General features: G+C 41.5%; 1 protein-coding gene across 3 annotated transcripts in view; it reads right to left on the bottom strand.

The window, feature by feature from the left end:
• The window catches only part of ZFYVE9 (zinc finger FYVE-type containing 9), a 76,927-nt gene that overhangs the window by 11,976 nt on the left and 43,417 nt on the right, over positions 1-21,534 (bottom strand). For all 3 annotated transcript variants that reach the window (XM_061632990.1, XM_061632989.1, XM_061632987.1), the window contains 8 exons: positions 20,499-20,668; positions 19,858-19,981; positions 17,118-17,240; positions 11,067-11,222; positions 5,974-6,198; positions 4,732-4,814; positions 3,595-3,699; positions 2,689-2,839 (listed from right to left, as the gene is read on the bottom strand). In XM_061632990.1, coding sequence (XP_061488974.1) covers positions 2,689-2,839; positions 3,595-3,699; positions 4,732-4,814; positions 5,974-6,198; positions 11,067-11,222; positions 17,118-17,240; positions 19,858-19,981; positions 20,499-20,668 — 1,137 coding nt within the window. The remainder of the gene's footprint in view (positions 1-2,688; positions 2,840-3,594; positions 3,700-4,731; positions 4,815-5,973; positions 6,199-11,066; positions 11,223-17,117; positions 17,241-19,857; positions 19,982-20,498; positions 20,669-21,534) is intronic.

Raw genomic sequence — 21,534 nt, 5'->3', positions numbered from 1 at the left:
ATAAACTCAATTACTATTAACACATTTTACCTGCTATTACTTAAGATGCAAGGTTATTACTGCATTTTTCACCTGATCACTAGGATTAAAAATAATCCTAGACCTTTTAGAATTCTGAGTGCTGAGAAAATTACTTTTTCACTTCTTCAGTCTGACCCCATTGCTTAATGCATCGTATGTTTTGCCCCTCTTTCCCTGAACAAACAGATTCTGCAATGTGACTTTCCTTTAGAGGGAGCAAGCACTAGAGACTTGTGCTATCTTCATGAAAATTTCTTTACTTTCTAAAATTTAACAGTTAAGGAATGGTAGGGAAATAGCAGGAACTACACAGCATGCAAATCCTTTTTGGTAGTTTTCTGTAGGATATTTTATAATGCAAGCCAAATCAGGCAGAACTGGTGCAGTGCCCCAAAATCCAACAAGGTGAAGGCCAAAGGCTATTTTACTACCAGCATCTTAAGAGCCAATTCAAGATTATTCCCTTTCTCCAAGCCCCTTCTGGAGGAAATTTTATATATCTCATATGACTAGCCAGTCAAAAGGTTTAAAGGGTTATTTGCCCTCCTTGAAAAATCAGGTCTGCAGTCTGTGAGAATTCTTAGGCCTTCAGGAGCAAAGTAGAATCTAAGTAGCCATAATGGATGCAGGCATTTTATAACAGCTATATTTAGACAGCGCAGCGTATGGCATGATCATTCCTGCATTGATAAATTGGATTATTGCAATTATGTTTACATAGAGCTGCCTTCAAAGGCTGTTCAGAAGCTTCAGCTGGTACAAAATCTGTCACCCATCTGTTAACAGAAGTGGTCACAGGAAGTGAAAGTGCACTACTCTGATTTTAGCACCAGATCAAGCATCACAACCGTGAACTAGAATACCTATCTCTGCAAAATGTATGGCTCATAGTCATGAAAAGACCATTCACTGGTGAACTGCAGCATTCATATATACTGAGAATGTAAAGTTCAGCTAAATAAAAGCTTATCATTACTGGCATAGGAAGGTGTCATAATCAGCAGCTCAGAAAAGAAGCAAATCAATGTTTTAGCCATTGGCCTGTTTCAGAAGTAATACTAAAGCGTAGTTTGGCAGTACAAGATCCAGCCATATGGAGAGGTTTATGCTCTGCACACCTCCCTCCTCCATACATGAGAAGAGACTGAAAGCTTCCACATTTCCCATTACAGTAGGGCTCCACTCCTACAGCGGGTTACGTTCCAGACCAGCACCGAAAAGCAAAAACCGCTGAAAAGTGGAACTTATTGAATAGAATGGCACGTGATACCCAAAAACTGCTGTAAAAGCGGAACAAGCGCCGTATGAGTGGGGCTGTAGTCTAATTGCGTCTAATTGAGACCACCGCATTAGCAAAGCGCCGTAAAGCGAAGCGCTGTAAAGCGGGGCCCTACTGTATGTCCTGAGTCCAGGACCTGTGGGAGTATAAAGAAGCTAGGATCTGAAATCACGGTTTAGCCGAGAAACTCCACTGTCGTGTCGTGTACGACAGATGAAAAATAGACTTTGAAAATGGAGAAGCAAATGGAAATAAGCAGTGAAAAGCTACATGGTATTCAATATGCCTGCACAAAGTGTTCCAATTAAGCTGAATTTAGAAAATTACATCAATTTGAACTCATACCAGTGTCTGATCCTTATCTCAGAAGATTATTATGTAATATATAATATCATTTATAACCCTGAGGCTCTCAGGGCAGTAGATACTTCATTAAGATTCCAAATTCCAAATATAACATTAGCAAATATAAAGCCAATGGAGCTCATAAAATAGCAAACTAACAGCAGAGAAACCAATTTCTTAAACTGGCCATCTCCATAAGCCTGGATGAAAAATACATCTTAAGTTGATAACAGAAATCGTTAGTAGGAGGGACAACTGTATCTTCTATGGGAAGGAATTCCACATCCTGGGTGCCATCAGGCCCTCCCTCCATGCTATCACACAGCAAACTGCAGCTGTTGGAATCACGTGCAAGGCATCTCCCACATATCTCGAGGCACGGATCAGGAGATAATGGGAGATGCGCTCCTTCAAATATTTAGGCCCCAAGCTTTGTAGGAATTTGTATACCAAAGTCAACACCATTAATTGGGCCCAGTAGCAAACAGGCAGCCAGTATAGCTCTTCAAAGATCAGTGACACATGATCCCATTTTGCAGCACCAGTCATTATCTTTGCAGCCACATTCTGCATCAATCACAGCTTCAAGGGCAGCCCCATATATGGCACATTGCAATAGTCTAAATGTGAGGTTACCAGACCAGGTAGCTGGAAGGACCATAGCTGATGAACCAACAGAAGCTGGGTAGTCACTTCTTGACACTCGGGCCACCTGAGCCTCAAGCGACAATGACACAGCCCTAGGAGCACCGCCACCCTATTAATATGTTTCTGCAGGGCATTGCAGCTCCATGCAGAACAGGCCATCTACCCAATTCCCACACCCAGGAACCACTCACCAACAGTGCCTTCATCTTGTCAGGATTCAGTCTCAGTTTACTAGCCCTCATCCCCATTACTGCCTCCGGCCACTGATCCTCTTTGCTCATCATATACTTACAAAATTAAAAAGGGCTTAATAACCACCACCACCACCAACCCTAAGAAAATCATGCAAAGAACACACTACATATGGGGGAATACATTAAGTCAGCAACTCTCACCCTTCCGTGGTTGATTATGAATACTGATGGCCTGTGTCTGGTAGTTCCCATCATCATTCTGCACACACACAAGATGAGAGTCTGCCCTCTCATTGAAGCATGCCCCACCTGCTAGAACATGCTCATTGGACTTGTTCATGGCTTTCATCATCTGCAACCGAACCAAAGCAGAACACTTGCCATTACCACATAATACTGGACCACAACCTAAGAACAAAATATTTCTGATATGTGGGAAATGTCTCCACAGATACAATATATGGAGAAAAATGTCATCTGTATGAGGCAGAGACAGGCAAACCTTTTTCTGTCATGGCACACATTCCTTTGGCAGGTATTTTGGGCAGACAAAGTCAGCAGCGGTCAAGGCTGGGACATTCCCTTTTCTCTCTCCTCCTTCCATCAGGGGAGGGACAGCTTACTTTTGCCAAAGCTCTGAACTGATGCTTGCCAAGGGCCACATAAAATCAGGCCAAGGGCTACAGGTTGCCCATCCCTGGTACAGGGTCAAGTGAAACTATTTTCAATGCTGTTTCTCACCTCTTTTTAAAAAAGAGTCATTGAATTTAAGGTATTAATTCTCCAAAATAAATATGGTATAGAATTTATTTTTGAGGAGGAAAACCATGCAAAATAGTTTACAATTGATCTGCCATATCTACAGGAGATATTAAGGTATGTTATTATTCACATTTTTCAGATGGCAGCCAAGGCAAAGAGATGTCATGGCTTGCCTCAAAACTGTTCACTTAGTCCCTTGTTGAGCAAGAAGTTGAAACACAGTCACCCAGATTCAGTTCTATTTGTCCCTCAAACCAATTCTAGTTTATACAATATTTCATTAACAGAATCAGCACTATGATGCTCCTGGAACATGAGTGTTATGTATTTATTCATACCATTTACCTCATTGTATCTGTTGCTGGGAATTTTGATGTTGGTTTTCCTCACTTCCATATCAACCACTAAGCCTTGGACAACCGGCAATGTATACTGGTAATTTCTGAAGTCCTGTTAGTGCACAGAACAGCTAAAATCGCAATCATTACTGACAGAGTTGGAATTTTAAGTAATGCAAGAACTATGGGTCAGGATAGAATTACTACAATAAAATAATAAATTTACTTGCAATAAACAGTATTATTTATTCATTATTCTGTTTAGAATATTGAATAATACTTTGTTCAGGGGCAATATCAAATGGGCTCTGAAAACAACAGCAAACAGAAAACTATTATTATACCAATGAGTGGTAACTGAGTGTATTAGAGTAAGCCAGAGGTGTTTAGCTAACAAGTAAACAGAAATTATCCTTAGGTGAAGAGGAACAGGACAATACCACTTGATTATCCCCTATTCACCTACATGTTCCTGCAATATTCCGGAAGGAGTGCAGTGACACACTGTACATTTAGAACAGTGGCATCTTTAAGTTCCTTAAATGTTATGGGGCATCAGTCTAAGTTATTATTTCTATTCAAGAGTACAGCTGTGCCTTTTCTCCAGGATACAAGGAGTATCACAGGACACTAAACCAGGGCTCCTTTGCAGCGATGCAGTGGTATATGAAGATCCAGTTCAGAAATGTTAAAAACCCCAGGGTCACATCTAGAGACAATTTTAAATCTAGGTAGAATACTAGTTATTTGTTGCACAAAACTGTGGAATTAGATCCTGCATGACATCAGGCATGCCTCATCCCTCCCTTAAAGACCTATATTTTCACTGTGGCCTTACTAAGTATGATCTGAGCTGCAGAATTGGTATTGTATTCCCAGTTCGGGAAGATTTATGTTATGCTCAGAAATTGTGATTTTTTGTGCTGGCTTTTTAATAATCTTTTGAACTGATATGGATATTTTATCCAGTTTTAAATTATATTTTGATTATGTTTTTCTTGTAGTTTGTCTGTCATACCTAGATTTAAGAAATTTAGATGACATATTTTCAGAATGATTGCATATATAAATGGAAAGAATAGGACACATGCCCTTTCCTATCTCATTACTATATCTAAAAAAGGATCTTGTAACCATCACTTACTGCAAGAAGATTCATAATTGTGTGTCCAGTCTCTCCAAACAATGGCTTACGAAATCTGACACTGAAAAGCGGACACGGGTACACTAAGAAATGGTTAAAAAAAAAACTCAGATTCAAATTTATCTTCTGAAAAGTGTGCACAAAAACCTTGTATTTTGTTGCTAGAAAATCAGATGTAGAAAAATAACAAGAGGAGGATCAAAAGAACACTATGGGTTGGATCGAGATGTGCTCAGCGGAGTTGTACTTGCACTGGAAGAAGGAAGTGGGGAGGTGATTTTTGCCAATTGCTTTTTCCCAGCGAAAAGCTGTTCTGGAGGGTTTAGGGACACACCACTACAGCAAAAATCACTGCCTCTCCTTCCATCAGTGGCGAGTCCCTGTTGGATCCTTATTCCCTCTACAAATGTAAGGAGCCCTTTTGTTTGGAGAGGGGCAAGTCTGGATCCAACCCAAAGTTATCACCCCACTATGGTTCTTTGATAGTGTTCTACACATAGTCACATACAGTCCTTCCACCTATGCCGGTGCCTAGCTGATCTTTGTAGGGATGGGATGAGATGCACCTTCAGATTTCTACTTTGAGCCCAGAAGTGCGCCAAGGAAAGATTACAGAGCAACACTTCTCATATTCTTATATGTACACTACAGAGCCAAAATCAGAGCACAGGAAGTTGCTATATGTGGGTTTGATCTAACCCTAACAGCTCATGAGCAACTATCTTAGAAGAATTATTGTTATGAAGACCTTAGGAGCATGGTTTCAATACTAGTTTTTGTACCTATTTTTAATTTTCAAGTTTGCTTAGATTTTGGTTACTTCTGAAAATGCTGTACACATAAAAGAACCATTGAGTACAACAGTGAAAGCCATGACAGCACCTTTTGCTCCAATCCCCTCCTCATGCTTGTTAATGAGCCATGGGTACCCGCAACACATGTGAGACCATTTTTAAACCCACTGTTGCTCCATACAACACATATCCCGCTGTGCATGGGTGCACAAGTAACTACTTTAATTGCTAGAGTGAATTTGACCAATGAAATCACATTTAGTAATGTCCTAATAGCTTGGATCCTAACTTTTTGCTCCATGAACAGAAAGATCCCTCTGTTCACAAAGCAAAAGGTTAGGGTCCAAACCAATCTAATTAACAATTACAGAACAGAAAATCTGTAAATATTATTATCTGAAACCAATGTTGGGACATAATTTATACATTTAAGAGAAATAGGACTTACATCTGTATTCAGCTCCAAGTCTCAACATCAGTCGGATGGGAAATACTTTGGCCCAAGGAGTCTCCCATTTCTGGATAAGAATTCCAAATAAATATGGTGGGGTGGGGAGCACCAAGTCCTGCAGTGACTGATATGCAGGTGTAACATACAAGAAGCCACCATGCTCCTTACTGCTAAGGAAACTCTGACTGAAAAATGAATGTCCTAAATTACCCACAACATTACCTATGAAAACAAGAGGAATAATTTCAGCTGTTATATCTCATAAAGAAAAATCAAAATTCCACACAACCCCTACATTCTGTTGTGCTACTTGTCACACAGAAGAACACTTTTCTTTATTGTTAAGCTGTACTAATTTAAATTACCCATTTACAACAGGCATACCAAATTAAGGCAAAGTATATTTTTATTCATTTGTAAATAATGCTTAATTTTTTCAAATTTGGTTAAAAAACCTCAGCACACACTAGCTTAAATTATTCTTTCTTAATATCTAACTATTTACAAGGTCAATCTCCACAATACGGATTCACCCCTGAAAAAAAATCTGATCCTAAAGAGATACAAAAATAGGTGATGTAATGCTGGAAGGAAAATAATTTTGCCCCAATAAATATACTAATGTGACTTATGCACGGCAAGATTTTAGAAACAGAGCTACAAGAGAATGGGAGGGAAACCAAGAAAACATTCCCCTCTTGGCGCCATGCAGATTTGTGAATAACTGAGTGAATGTGAGAGGTTGTGGGCACTCACCTGTGCAGATGTGTATGAACACACTCCCCGTATTTCACTGACATACTTCAAATGGGTATTTGGAGCAAGGGGACTATGAGCCAAGTTTTTAAATGTATTATTTTAAGAAGCCCGGCAAAAGAAGTGCTACTTCTTTATAATATTTGCTCAAAAGCATCACTATCTTTCCCCTTAGAGAACTATTGCAAATGTTCTGTTTTGTTTTTAATTTATTAAATTTATATCCTGTCTTTCCTTCCAGAAGGAGCCCAGGGCGGCAAACAAAAACACTAAAAGCACTTTAAAACATCTCAAAAACAAAACACCTTTAAAAACATATTAAAACAAAACATCTTAAAAACATCTTTTAAACAACAACATTAAAAACATCTTAAAAAGCCATTTCAATACAGACGCAGACTGGGATAAAGTCTCTACTTAAAAGGCTTGCTAAAAAAGGAAAGTCTTCAGTAGAACTTGGTCATAAAAAACCACCTGATACAGTCTTCCTGCTTCAGATAACTTACACAGGATCACAAGTTTAAATGCCCTGTCAAGTCAATAGGCAGTCTGCATGCGCTAAGTTAGCATTTTGGAGAAACAAGTTCCAGCCTAGCCTTGACAAGCTAGCTTGCCAAAAAGGAAGTTTTTGATGTGCAAGTTCACTCCAACATGTAATCTCCCTGCTTCATGATATTGTCCCAAGAATGATACAGTAGGGCCCCGCTTTATGGCACAGAAACAGGAACTGAGAGAATGGTTCTAATGGGGCCTAATAATAGTCTTCATAAAAATGTAGGAAGGAAGCCAGACCATAAATCACATGGTCTTCGATGTCTGTATACTAATGCCCAGAGTATAGGAAACAAACAGGACGAACTGGAACTCTTAGTACTGGAGGGCAAATATGACTTGATAGGTATAACATGGCGGGATGACTCCTATGACTGGAATACAGTACTTGAAGAACATAACTTGTTCAAAGAGAACAGAAGGAATAGAAAGGGAGGCAGAGTCGCATTATGTTAAAAATATATATCCCTGCACAGAAATACAGGAGGATGAGCTTGGTAGCCCCATCAAGAGCATCAGGATTAAAATAAAAGGGACAAGAAATAAAAGGAACATGGTGCTTGAAGTCTACTACCGACAACCCAATCAAGGAGAAGACAAGGATGAAACTTCTGAAAAGCAAATTGCCAATGTTTTAAAGAGGCATGATGAAGTACTAATGGGAGACTTCAATTACCCCAATATCTGTTGAGAAACAAATTCTGCCTAATATGGCGCCTCCAAGAAATTCCTGACTTGTGTTGCTGATAACTTTTTCTTACAGAAAGTGGTGGAAGTAACTAGAGGATAAGCTAATCCTGACTTGTTCCTAACCAACAGAGATGACTTAGTGGATCAAGTGGCAGTTACAGGAACTCTGGGGAAAGTGACCATGTTATACTTGAGTTCTTGATTTTAAAGGAAGCAAAACCTGAGAGTAGTAGCCATCTGCATGCCCTGGACTTCAAGAAAGGCTATTTTCATAAACTCAGAACAATGATAAGTAAGATCCTATGGCAAGCGACCCTTATGAGAAAAGGAGTCCAAAATGGATGGGAGTTTCTAGAAAAAGAGATTCTAAAGGCACAACTGCAAACAATTTAATAAGGAAAAAAGATGGAAGGCAGCTGAAGAAGCAAGTGTGGCTTCACAGAAAGCTTAGAGATGACCTGAAAACAAAAAAGGACACATACAGGAAGTGGAAGGAAGGCCAGACCACAAAGGTACAGACAGGTAGCTCAGAATTGCAGGGGTGGCATCAGGAAGGCTAAAGCTGAGAATGAGCTGAGGTTAGCGAGGTATGCTAAAAGCAAAAAAACCTTTATTCACGTACATGCATAGTAAAAGACAAATAAAAGAAATAGTGGTTCAGTTATTCAATGTGGATAGCAAAAGGCTAACAGATGATAAATAAAAAGCAGGAGCTCTGAACTTTGGCTCAGTCTTCTCTCAAAAGAGGGTCTATGACCCTCCTGGGAAATGTGAAGCACAAGCTGAAGGGGCAGGATTGCAGCTTGAGATTGATAGACAAATGGTCAAGGAATGCCTAATTACTTTGAGTTCAAATCTCCAGGGCCTGATGAACTGCATCCTAGAGTAATGAGGGGATTGGCTGAAGAACTATCAGAACCATTGTCTATTATCTTTGCAAAATCATGGGGGATGGGTGGAGTGCCAGATGACTGGAGGAGGTCTAATGTTGTCCCTATCCTCAAAAAGAACAAACAGGAGGAACCTGGGAACTACAGACCAGTGAGTCTGACATTAATCCTTGGGAAAATCCTGAACAGATTATAAAGCAGTCAATCTGTAAGCACCTTGAAAACAATGCAGTGATTACTGGAAACCAACAGGGATTTATCAAGAACAAATCCTGCCAAACTAATCTCATTTTTTGATCGGGTAACCTCCCCGGAAGATTGTGGGAATGCTATGGACACAATATATATTGACTTAGCAAAACTTTTGACAAAGTGCCCCATGATATTCTGATTAGCAAGCTAGCTAAATGTGGGCTGAATGGAGCTTCTACCAGGTGGATCTACAGTTGGCTATAGCATCATACTAAAAAAATGAGTGTCAATGGTTCCTTCTCAAAGTGGGGGGAGGTAACGAGCAGGGTGCAACAGGGCTTAGTCCTGGGCCCAGAGCTCTTCAACATTTTTATTAATGACTTGGATGAGAAGGTTCAGGGAATGCTTATTAAATCTGCAGATAATACAAAATTGGGAGAGACAACTAATACCATGGAAGACAGAAATTTCAAAGTGATTTTAATAGGCTGGAGCATTGGGCTGAAAACAGAATGAAATTTAACAGGGATAACTGGAAAGTTCTACACTTAGGAAAAAGAAACCAAATGCACAGTTATAAAATGGGGGATACTTGGGCCAGCAATACTACATACGAGAAGGATCTTGGAATTATCGTTGATCACAAGCTGAATATGAGCCAACAATGTAATGTGACTGCAAAAAAGGCAAATGCTATTTTAGGCTACATTAACAGAGATATAGTTCCCAAATCGCATGAAGTACCAGTTCCCCCCTATTCAGCATCGGTTAGGCCTCATCTTGAGTACTGTGTCCAGTTCTGAACACCACATCTTAAGAAGGATGCAGACAAACTGGAATGGGTTCACAGGAGGGCAACAAGGATGATCAGTCGACCGGAAACAAAGTCCTATGAGGAGAAACTGAAAGAACTGGGCATGTTTAGACTTGAGAACAAAAGACTGAGGAGAGGTATGATAGCACTCTTCAAGTACTTGATAGGGTGTCATACTCTTCTCAATAATCCCAGAGTGCAGGACACGGAATAATGGGCTCAAGTTACAGTAAACCAGATTTGGCTGAACATCAGGAAAAATCTCCTAACTGTTAGAGCAGTACAACAATGGAACCAATTACCTAGGGAGGTGGTAGGCTCTCCAACACTGGAGGCATTCAAGAGGCAGCTGGACAGCCATATGTCAGGTATGCTTCAAGATGGATTCCTGCATTTAGCAGGGGGTTAGACTCGATGGCCTTATAGGCCCCTTCCAACTCTCCTATTCTATGATGCTATGATTCTAAACAGCTTTCCAAAATGTATAGTAGAGATAGGTAAAACAATTGTCCATTGCAGCTACGGTAAATAACTGTAGAACGAGCTGTTCCTAGTGCACTGTAACCACACACACCACTCAACTGCTTACAATGTCAGAACAGAAGCAAGCTACATACTAAACATGTATCATGGACCATGGCAGGAATTGATTTAGAGTGCTATGAGTCATGAAGATAATCTGCTCACAAAGCAAGGATCATTTTTGTATCCAGCACAGTAACTCATGATCTAATTTGTTTGTCTTACATTACTGAACTACTAAAATAGAAAATACCCCCTCCCCAAAAAGCAGCATAAAAATCAACAGTATTGACATTACATTTGGCTTTTGATTAAAAACCATAAAACTCCAAAGTCCTGCTTCCATCACAGCATTGCAGGATAATATATCAAAGAAAACAAAAAATGTAATTGAAATACACATTATGAAGAGGTCATAAATTATGCAACACGGTAGTCAAATTGTACATAATAGAATTGTAGTACGCTGGACCCAAGTTCATTCAGCATCCAAAGACAAAGCGGAAAGAACTTTGATTAGTCAAATCTTATTGAGTAATGCATAGATTTGGACTATTTTATAGAAGAGAATGGAAGAATGTAGAAGCCACTGCTATGTATTTCTGATGACTTAATGATTCAAGTAAACTATCAGTTGGCAATCATCCCAATTTTCAAACAGATAGCTTTCTAACCTGCCAAAGCATCTCGATAAAGCTGCACAAAGTGGTTGAAGATATCCTTGGGCAAACACTTCTCATCAGGTAAACACTGGAGAAGAATTACTATTTCAGACTGGCCTACAGCATGCATTCCCTTTGTAGTAAAGCACCAGCACTTTCTGTTCACATCTGTAGAAGAGAAAGCACAACAGGGATTTTAAAAAATAGCCAATGGAAGAAATGTAAAATGAATACAGCCATTACTGAAGTCTGAGGCTACTTATTTGCCAAGGTCAAACTAGACACAAAAGAGATCTCCAGTTAAGGAACTCCATCATTTAAAAATAATAAACAGCAGTTTTTTTAACAAAAATTAATAGCAGTCATGCCTGGGTTGTGTGTGAATCAAGACCACAGCACTGGGTGGTTAGAGATGTGACCCTTCTTTCAGTATCATTTCCCAAATTAAAGTCTTCCTCAGGCTATTTGCTCTGCAGGGGAAAAGTCATATGTACCTTTGAGTCCCCAGATGTTGCTGGACTACAACTCCCATCAGCCCCAGCCAGCACGGCCAATGGTCAGGAATTATGGGAACTGTAGTCCAGCAACATCTGGGGACCCAAAGGTTGGGAACGGACCACTGGTCTCACCTGAAAGGTGGTTTTTCCCAGGTATTATGCCATCAGGTGGGTAGTAGCACTGCTTGGTGTCCAAAGGTAGGAATGCACAGGAGTCAAGACTTCAGCTGCTCCTTCCGGATTGACCCCAGTCCATTCTGGATAAACTGTACACCAGATCCATGCATTTCTCTCAAGACAGAAAAGACTACAAGGAACAGCATCCATCACAATACACATCTTGACTCCGAACAGGAAATATGAACAAATAGTAAAGAACACCCTTAGCAATAACATGATTTAATGTAATATAGTTGATGTAATCTGAATCACATTGTGTTGAAACAAGTTGAAGAGGTATTAAACAATAGAAGAAATTACCTCCAGAAAAAGCTAGGCAGCCCCCCTCAACAGAGAGGACCCTGATGGCATGATATCTGGGAAAACCACCTTTCAGGTGAGACCAACAGTCCGTTTTCCCCAAGTAGCATACCATCAAGGGGGATGTACCAAAGCAGTCCCAGTAGGGTGGGCCCAGACTGCCTAAGAGGAGGATAGTACCTGTTGTGGAACCCGCCTACCAAATGAGATGTCTGCAGAAGCATAACGATATACTTTATAGTTTCTAATAAAGGAATGTGGTGTGGACCACACAGCAGCCCTGCAAATAGCTGCAATGGGCGCACTGGTTGCGAAGGCAGCCATAGTGGCCACCAACCTCATAGAATGGGCTGTAACATTTTGAGGCATCAGAATCCAAAGGAACTCATAAGCTGAAGTGATGCAAGCATGCAGCCAATGAGACAGCACTGAACTGGTGGCCTTCTTCCCCAAGGTCCTCGGATAAAACAAGACAAAAAGAGACTCAGTCAGACGAATACCACGGGTTGTAGGCAGGTAAACCTTTAGGGCCCAACATACATCCAGAGAATGCCAGGCCTTCTCAAACGGATGTCTGCTGTGGACAAAAGGAAGACAATATCCTGACTGCAGTGGAAAACAGAAGATACTTTAGGTTGAAAAGTAGGATCCGAACGTAACAGCACAGAGTCCTTGTGGAACACACACAGGAGACAGGCAATGGACAAAGCTGCCAGATCCGATACCCTCCTAGCTGAAGTAACTGCCATGAGAAACAGGATTTTATACAAGAGCAAATGCAACAAAGTGGACTTGAGAGGCTCATAAGGAGGGCACTGCAAGGCCTGTAGGACCTTTTGAAGACTCCAAGAAGAAAACCAATGGGCTACAGGTGGTGAGAGAAGCCCTTTTCAGGAACCGCTTGACCAAGGGGTGTTCCAAGGGAAGTCTGGGCTGACTGCGCAGATAAGATGGACAACATGGCTGAAGCCTGCCTGTGCAGAGTACTAGGCTTCAGCCCCATCAAAAGACCCACATGGAGGAAACCGAGTACATTGTTAACCTTAGCACTAGATGGACCTGTTGTTTAAAGCACCATGTAACAAAGGCTGAGCATGTGGTTTGATAAATACAGACTGTGGAAGGTAATCTAGAGGCCAAAATGGTAGCATCCTTAGAGAGCCCTGAACACCTCAAGTGGCTCCACTCAACACCCAGGATGTAAGACTCAGCCAGTCGGGATCCAGATGACAAACTGGACCCTGAGAGAGGAGGTCTGCCCATGATGGTAGATGCCACAGTTTCTGGATTGAGAGAGCCAACAGATCCGAAAACCATGGCCTGCATGGCCAATAAGGTGCCAAAAGAACAATCCGAGCATGTTCCTGACGGATCTTCCTGATGGTCTGCCCCAGCAGAGGAATTGGAGGGAAGGCATAGAGGAGCCCTCTTGGCCATGGCATTGACAGTGCATTGACTGCCTCAGGACCCTCTTGATTATACCGTGTGAAGAACCTTGGAAGTTGTGCATTCGGAGTCAAGGCAAAGAGATCTAATGTAAAAGGACCAAAACGGCAATGCAATTGATGAAACACCCAGGATGCAGTTTCCACTTCCAAGGAAGAATCTGTTGTCTGCTGAGCCAGTCTGCTGCAATATTCAGGTCGCCACTGAGGTGCTACGCCCTCAGGGCGTGTAGGTGACATTTGGCCCAATTGAAGATGAGAGTCGATTCATCTTGAAGGGCCCTTGATCGTGTACCCCCTTGACGGTTCAAATGTGCTTTCACTCTGATGTTGTCAGTCCAAATGAGAACGCTGGCCAGATGGAACTTCTGATAAAAATGGGAGAGCCAGACGCGCTGCTCGCAACTCTAGCAAGTTTATGCTGAGTAGTTGCTTTGAAGCCATCCACTTGTCTTGAACGAAACTGGAATTACAATGGGCACCCCACCCCAGGAGACTGGAATTGGTTGTAATCACAGTCCTCTTGGGTTCTTTGAAGAGAGTTCCTTTCTGCAGATTCTCAGCCACCATCCACCAGAGAGAACTGCAGGAACGGGAAGAAGTGAACTCTCCTGTGTCTGGAATTGGCATTGTCCAGCTGAAAGGGCAGAAGAGCCCACTGGAGTGGTCAGGTATGGTGGCAAGCCTGGGGAACAATGGAGGATATTAACAGTCCCAGTGCTTTGGCTAGAAACATCACATCCTCCATCCCTCGGACTATCAGGTAGGAAGCTGTGTGAATGGTGGCTGCTATCCTCAATGGGGATGGAAACACCATTGTGTGAGCCACGTCCAATATGGCCCCAAGGTGCTGAAGACATCGAGTTGGATTCAAGGGGCTCTTCTCTAGGTTCACAAAGAAGCCGTGGTCCCTCAAGGCTTCGAGGGTGAGATGTATGTGGATGGATGCCAGAGACTTGGAGTGTGCCTGCACCAAGAGATTGTCTAGGTAGGGATAGTCATAGGTGTACCACCAGAGCAACCATAAGCTTCATGAACCCTTGGAGCTGATGAGAGACCAAACGGTAGAGCCCAGTACTGGAAGTGAGCTTGGCCATGCATGAATCTCAGGAATCTTCGATGGGTGAACAAGATTGGCACATGCAGGTAGACTTCCTTCAGATCAACAGAAGCCAAAAAGTCCCCTTCCTGAAGAGCCTCCACAATCGATGCCAGAGACTCCATCTTGAAACGCCAATGCCTGACAAAGCAGTTGAGAATTTGAGTCTAGGATTGCTCTCCATGAATGATCTCTGTTGAGCACTGTCACCAAAATGAAGTAGACATCTGAGTAAAATCTGGCTGGATTCACTGGCTCTATTGTGCCTATAGAAAGCAAGTGATGTATGGCCTCCATCATCACTGCCCGCCTCTCGGGAGACAGGAACAGGGAGGATGGTAGAAACCTGTGAGGAGGAAGCTCCCAGAATTCTACAGAGTAACCGTGAATCACAGAATCTCGCGCCCAAGCATCCATAGTTACGTGCCTCCAAGCACTGGCAAAGTGAAGAAGTCTGCCACTTATTGGGATGGCATCAGTACTAGCGCTGCTGACATCTCCCACAACCAGAGGATGGGGTATGCCTCTGGCATCCTGAGAACTGATTCTGGTTATAGCCAAAGAAGCGCTGCTTGTTCCAGTAACATCTTGAAGAGCAAAAATCACAGCCCCTACCGGCGGGTTGCGAGGGCCGAAAGCACTGCTGGTATGGGTAAGATGATCTGCAGGTAGCTCTACTATTGTCTCGTTGAGTCGTGGCTAACACAAATAAAATTTGTTAGCAAAACCTGTCATATGGCATGCATGAAGAGGATGACCCTATTCCTTCTTCGCTTGTCAAGATGATCAGGTAAGGAATGAACTGAAGACTTGACAGCTTTCAACACCTTAGCCCCCTTGACTGGGGCAGATGAAGGTTCAGTCCCAGCACGTCAAGACCCAATGTGGCTAGGGACTTGCAGAAAAGGTGAGATAGTCTGAACACTGAAACAAGCCATGCAAGCAATCCTCTTCTCCTTCTGACTCCCCACTCCACTCAGCCTCATTCCCCTCAGGAGTGATTAAAGGATTGAGTGGATCAGTCTCTAAAGAGCATTGAACCCTTCCCCTGGAAACTTCAAAGGGGTTAGGAGATGACACCCGTCAACTAAGAGTGACGGTCAAGCCTGATGCGTAGAGATGAGGACAGGCCTTCACAGCTCAGAGGAAACGGGGAAAAATGCATGAAGAAAAGTGAAGTTAGAGGGGCTCAGGGAACAGAGTCACGCAGCTGAAAACAGGGTAAAAAAACGGAGTCACAGCTGTGAGCTCTGAGAGGCGGGCAGGGCAGGCAAGAGAGGACCACTCCCAAGGCTAGGGCAGAGGTGAGGGCAGCGGAACAGAACCACAACCATGAACTCCAAGAAATTAGCAGCGGGACAGTAAGTCCTGGGAAAAGCACCAAAGCACAGCAGGAGTTGGAGCGGGCCGCAGACACAGACATATGAAAATAATAGAAAGAGGCTGGGAGGGGAGAAGGACCAAAGCAGAGCAAGAGCTGGAGTGGGCTTCGGGGCTGGAGCCAGGCTGCAGATGCAGCCACACGGCCAGGAGGGGAGAAGGGCAGCAGCCACAGGCCTGGAGAAGAGTTGCAGCCATAGGAAGGGGCAAGGCCAGGAAGAAAGGACAGAGAGAGGCTGCAGAAGCAAGCCTAGCAAAAAGTTGTGGCTTTTTTAAAAAACAAGAGAAGAAAGACAGATGAACAATGAGGGAAGAAGAGTCAGAGAGCAATTTGAACATAACCAACAAGTAACAGACTCACTGATAGAGAGCTAGGGCTGAAAGGATCCCCCTAGGACAAAGGCAGGAATGGACTGAGGTCAAGCCAGAAGGAACAGCTGAAGTCTCGACTCCTGTGTATTCCTGCCTTTGGGCCCCATGTGGCACTAATACCCACTTGATGGCATGCTACCTGGGGGAAAAGGCTGTACTACAGCATCACATTTCTGATGCAATGTGGTGCCTTCTGCAGCTGCTATTGTTAATATTTTAAACCTCTCCTCTCAAGATAGCACTGCAATGAGGAGAAACCCCTTTCCAAATCAACAGAGGAGCAGAATCATGATATGTTTGCCAGCATGTGTGTGCATGCATTTGGTGAGGAGGGTGACACGCACTTTTGCTACACCCACTTTCGCTACACTTTCCACCAGCATGAAGGTCACAGACCAAAAAGGTTCGCCACCCTGGTTAAACCCACAGAAGATTCTAAATCATGGATCTTTTGCACCTTATCTAATTGCATTCTTAGGTAGTATGATTTTATGAACCCAATCATTCAGAATATTAAAGTTCCACTGCAATATTGTGCTGCTATTATGTCAAGAAATCATCAGTAGCAAGACCACCATACCCTTTTAAATATTTGAATTAGTATATTGGGTTTTAAATTATCTTGGACTTTACTTCCAAGATGCAGAACAGACAGACAATTCACCACCATTACAGGAGGGTGATGTTCTGAAGTGTGATCAGTTTTTCATACAGACATGTTTCATAAAGCAAAGGGAATGGATTCAATGCAAGATTGCTTTATCTCCTTCTGCAAAGAAACTGGACTTACAGTTCACAATTTTAACCATGGACAGCAAATTTGCGTTTAAAACAAACACAAGAGGGTCAGGGCCACCATCTTCCAACTGCTGCATCACTGATATGTGAGATGGTTTTTCTTCTACAGCATAATCTAAAAAGAACAAAGTTAGCTGTCAAATGATTACTGTAAAGTGTTCTATGCAATTTGGTAATAGCATACCTCTGATATTTAAGTATTGTGTGGCCTCCTGTTCAAAAAGAAGCTTGGATTTTTTTTAAAAAATGAGAAATTTTTCAAAGTATCATCAGCTTTAGGTAACATCTGAAAAATGCACATCATCAGTAATACAACAATAACAAGGCAAAGTTTAAAAAAAAATTGATCCACCTTATTGAATGCTACTGGCTGGTCTTGAAAACTAAATATTGCAAAAAGACCCCTAATAAGACATTGTAAGCATTTACGTGATAATGCAGCAGGAAACAGATTGATTTCTACCCCAGTGTATCTACAAAACATAACGCTGTGTCAAGCACTAAAAATTTATATATGGCAGTACATACCACCTGTTTAAATGTTTTGGCATCTCAGTCCTATGTTGCAAATATATTTAGGTAGAAAGCAAACAACTATCAAAATGATCAAAAACATAGGCAGGGTTTCTATGAGTAAGACCACTTATTCTAAGTAAGCCAGAGGATGCAACGCATCTGTGTGCTTTGCACATGGACATACATTTCATGCTCTTGGGCAATCCTGTCGGTAAAGGCTCAGCCACGCAGGGTGATGGGTGGAATGTAGGTTCTCTCGCCTCAATTCAAGTGTGTTGCTTTTCCTCATAGAAGCATATGAGAACCCTTTACTTATATGGGAAAAAATAAATGGGTGCATACATGGACACCACTGCAGTATGAACAAACTTTGCTCCCTGTCACTGGTGACCCTAGCCAATGAGAACCAAGCCTTCTATCTACATAGCCCTTTGTTCTGTTCCATGGTCATGCTAGGTAGAGTATGGGCTTGTCCACACCTGAGTTTAATGCATATCTGAAGCCATTTGCATTCCCATTTAAGTAGTGTCATCCACATAACATCCTCCTCAAACAACTCCTATCCCACTGGTTTTCTCCTGTAAATCTGGATTTCCCCAATCCAGAGATAATCTGGTAAATTCTGAAAAATACAACTCTAAACTGCTGCACTTGAGACAGTAGACACGTTGTCTCAGATCTTTTCCTGGGGGTCGATCAACCATCAATTTTTGCTATAACCCTTTCCACGCCCTCTACATCCCCCTAATAAGTTATGTTCCAGCAATGGTGGTGGTGCCTATTTCCATCAAGCTCCACAGCCTTTTAAAAACAAAAAAGTTTTGTCCATCCAGGGAAACTGAAAAACAATTATTTCTGCAGATCTCCCAGCTTCATCTTTTTCTATTGATTTCACGGTATAGTATTGTATTGATTTCTCCCACAGCTATCTTCCTGTTTTGGAATGAAAAATGCCTGTCATTTTAGGACTGAACAAACAGTGAAGTTTGTGCATACAAGTTGGTATGGAATTGGAAATTCCTGGATGTGTGCTATTGTGCAATTCCTGTGCAAATTTTTTTTAAAAAGGTATGTATCCTGCTAAGTTGATTTCTATACACAAGCCTAACTTGTGCAAAATTAACACATCCAAATCAATAAATTGGAAGGTGGAGACAAAGACAAAAGGGAACTTCCACTGGTATGGATGGGAACAAGCAGATTTGATCTTCAGAGGCAAATGTGTGAAAGTGTGGATGAAAGTGGTCAAATTCAAACGGAGAAAACATGGATTCCAAATGAGATCCAGCTCAAATGTGGACAAGCCCCACCATGGAACGTTGGGAAGTGGCTTTTATGTGCTTATGTTTACAATTAAATATTACAAGAAAGTTGCATAAGTGAAAGTTTTTAAAGGCTATATTTTAAAGCATTTCCATAAGAACACGTTCATGCATTCATTCTAGTTCTCATTTTTCAATTTATTTTAATATCTGGGCTTTTGACAGAATAAGGTGCTTGTCAGTAGTACCATTTACTGCAAAAATAACTTAGTGATAAGATCTTTGGAATATATCCATAGTACTTAACCTCTAAGCCTGTCAACCGATCAAATAGTTTTAGCTGGGTGGCTGGTTTTGATTTTAAATGGCTAAGCAATAAAAAATTGTACTTGTAGCTCTGTGCTGTATTTTATGAAGAGTTGTATTTCACAGGTAATCATTTGATGTTATCTAGCATTGCAAACAAGGAGTTACACATAGATATCATTTTCCGCTGCTTTAAATTACAGAAACTTCATGATATTAGTGTGGAAGCCATGGGCAAAAAAAAGTGACTATATGTCATCAGACTAGAGTTTAGATACTTGCTGTAGATATGGCCATTATACACTGGTGTAGCTCAGAGGAGGACTATTTGAAATTTCCCCCAAAATTGGTGCTTTGCTAGAAAGGCAATCCATTTTTTCAGTTTTACGTGCATCAAATCAACCTTTCGATTCTTCCTATCACTATGCAGTGCACCTGAATGATGGTCTGTGTACAGAATGCTACCTGTTTGTGTAAGAGATAACAGTTATGCCTTAAGCCTGGCCTGGCCCACTGATATTCAGACCACTGAAAATCAAAAGACTATTTGACCTTTAGCCAGCAGAGACTTCGGTTTCAATATGGACTGTTCTATGATGGACTAATTTATTAAACCCTTAAATATATATGCTACAGTTCAGCTCTCACCTCCTTTCACACCAGTAGAAATGAGAATTGGAGGAAGCCCATCTTCTGGAATAAGATTCATTGCACAGCCAACTGGACTTCCAACCTGAGTTATACTTCTTGAAAATGCCAGTGTGTTTTCAGTCTACAAGAGGCAATAAATAACAGGACTATGTAAATATATAACTGGACATACTTTAATCTTCATTTTGTACACACAAGATACAAGAACAATCTGTGCCATAGGTTCTCATGTAAAAGTACACTGCCAGAGAGGCTTCTTGTACATTCTGACCAAGAGACATGACTCCTCTACTACAAATTACTACACACACACACACACACACACACCTGCTCACTTCACTCACCAATCCCACCTACCCACATACCTCCTCCCTTTGCACATTGCCAAAGCCACCCACCTCCTCCCTTCATGCCTGCCTATATCTCCCTCCTCTGCTGACTCAGCTGGTTTCAGATGTCTGTAGGCACATTGTGGTTCATAGCACCACCTGCTGGCAGCCAAGCAAACAGCTGCATGATGACAGCCTTACCTTTTTCTTAAGTGGAAGATACCACACAAACTAGAATGTTTATATTCTCCTGCCAGTGCCATTTGAACTATTCAACCTACTATAATACAAATTAGGGCTTTTCCTCACCTCTGCTGGTGAAGTATTGTTGCTCATGGGCTTGCTTGGATCATGTGACACTGCTAGTGCACCAGTGGGGGTTGTTCCAGCCACTGTCAATTTGGCTGCATCAGCAACTTCTCCATTGGGTAAGATGCCATCAGCAAACCAAACACGTCTTTGTTCCCTGGGCTGAGTCACTAGGGAAAAAGGTGAGAACAAGTTGTAAAAAAATGCATGAAGTGAAACTAGTTGACATTAAATGGTGATGTAGAAATATGTTGAACCATAAATTACAAATAGCAGAGGTAGGGATTAGGAATACTTCAAAGACAACAGTCTAAATGAAACTCCTGGTTTGATTCAACAGTTCCTGTAGGGGTTGTTTTGTTTTGTTTCAGCAGTGGCTGAAGAATTAAAAAACAAAAAACAGATTTAATTTTTTTTTTAATATTTACGTTTTGCTTCAATAATCAGGATCCAAGCAGGATTTGTTCAATAATCAGGATCCAAGCATGTTGACCCTATAGTTAATCTCTAAACTGAATCAATATATCTACCAGATAAGTTGAGTTAAAGGAAGTTTTTCTATGCAAACAAAGAACCGATCTGAGCATTTTTCAAATATGCATACTTATACTCTAACTTACTAAACATAGGCATTTCATTGTCACCTGATGAAAATAACCTGCTCTATAGTGTCCAGCAACTATTCAGACCTTACTTCTTTTCCTTAGTCATGGGCATTTCATATAACCACTGGCCTGCGAGTAAGCCCCATTCTGCATAGACATGTATAGGATGGCACTGTTACTTACACAAACAATCATGGGTGCTGGTCATAAGACAGACCCTATATGGCAATATTTTAAAGACATTCTCCTTATAGATAAAAACAGGTAAGCAAAACTATATAGTGCAATAAGGAGATGCAAGATGTAAGAATGATATAATGTAAATATAATACTAAATGATATTCATTCATTCAACAGATTGCTTACCCAGTCTTTGCCATAAGATCTCAGGGCAGGTATTTAGTATTAACATGGTTGAGTTGTCAGATGTG

Source organism: Rhineura floridana, chromosome 6, assembly GCF_030035675.1.
Source record: "Rhineura floridana isolate rRhiFlo1 chromosome 6, rRhiFlo1.hap2, whole genome shotgun sequence".
Classification (NCBI taxonomy): domain Eukaryota; kingdom Metazoa; phylum Chordata; class Lepidosauria; order Squamata; family Rhineuridae; genus Rhineura; species Rhineura floridana.
Note: the sequence above shows the minus strand (reverse complement) of the source record. Positions and strands in the feature narration are given on the sequence as shown.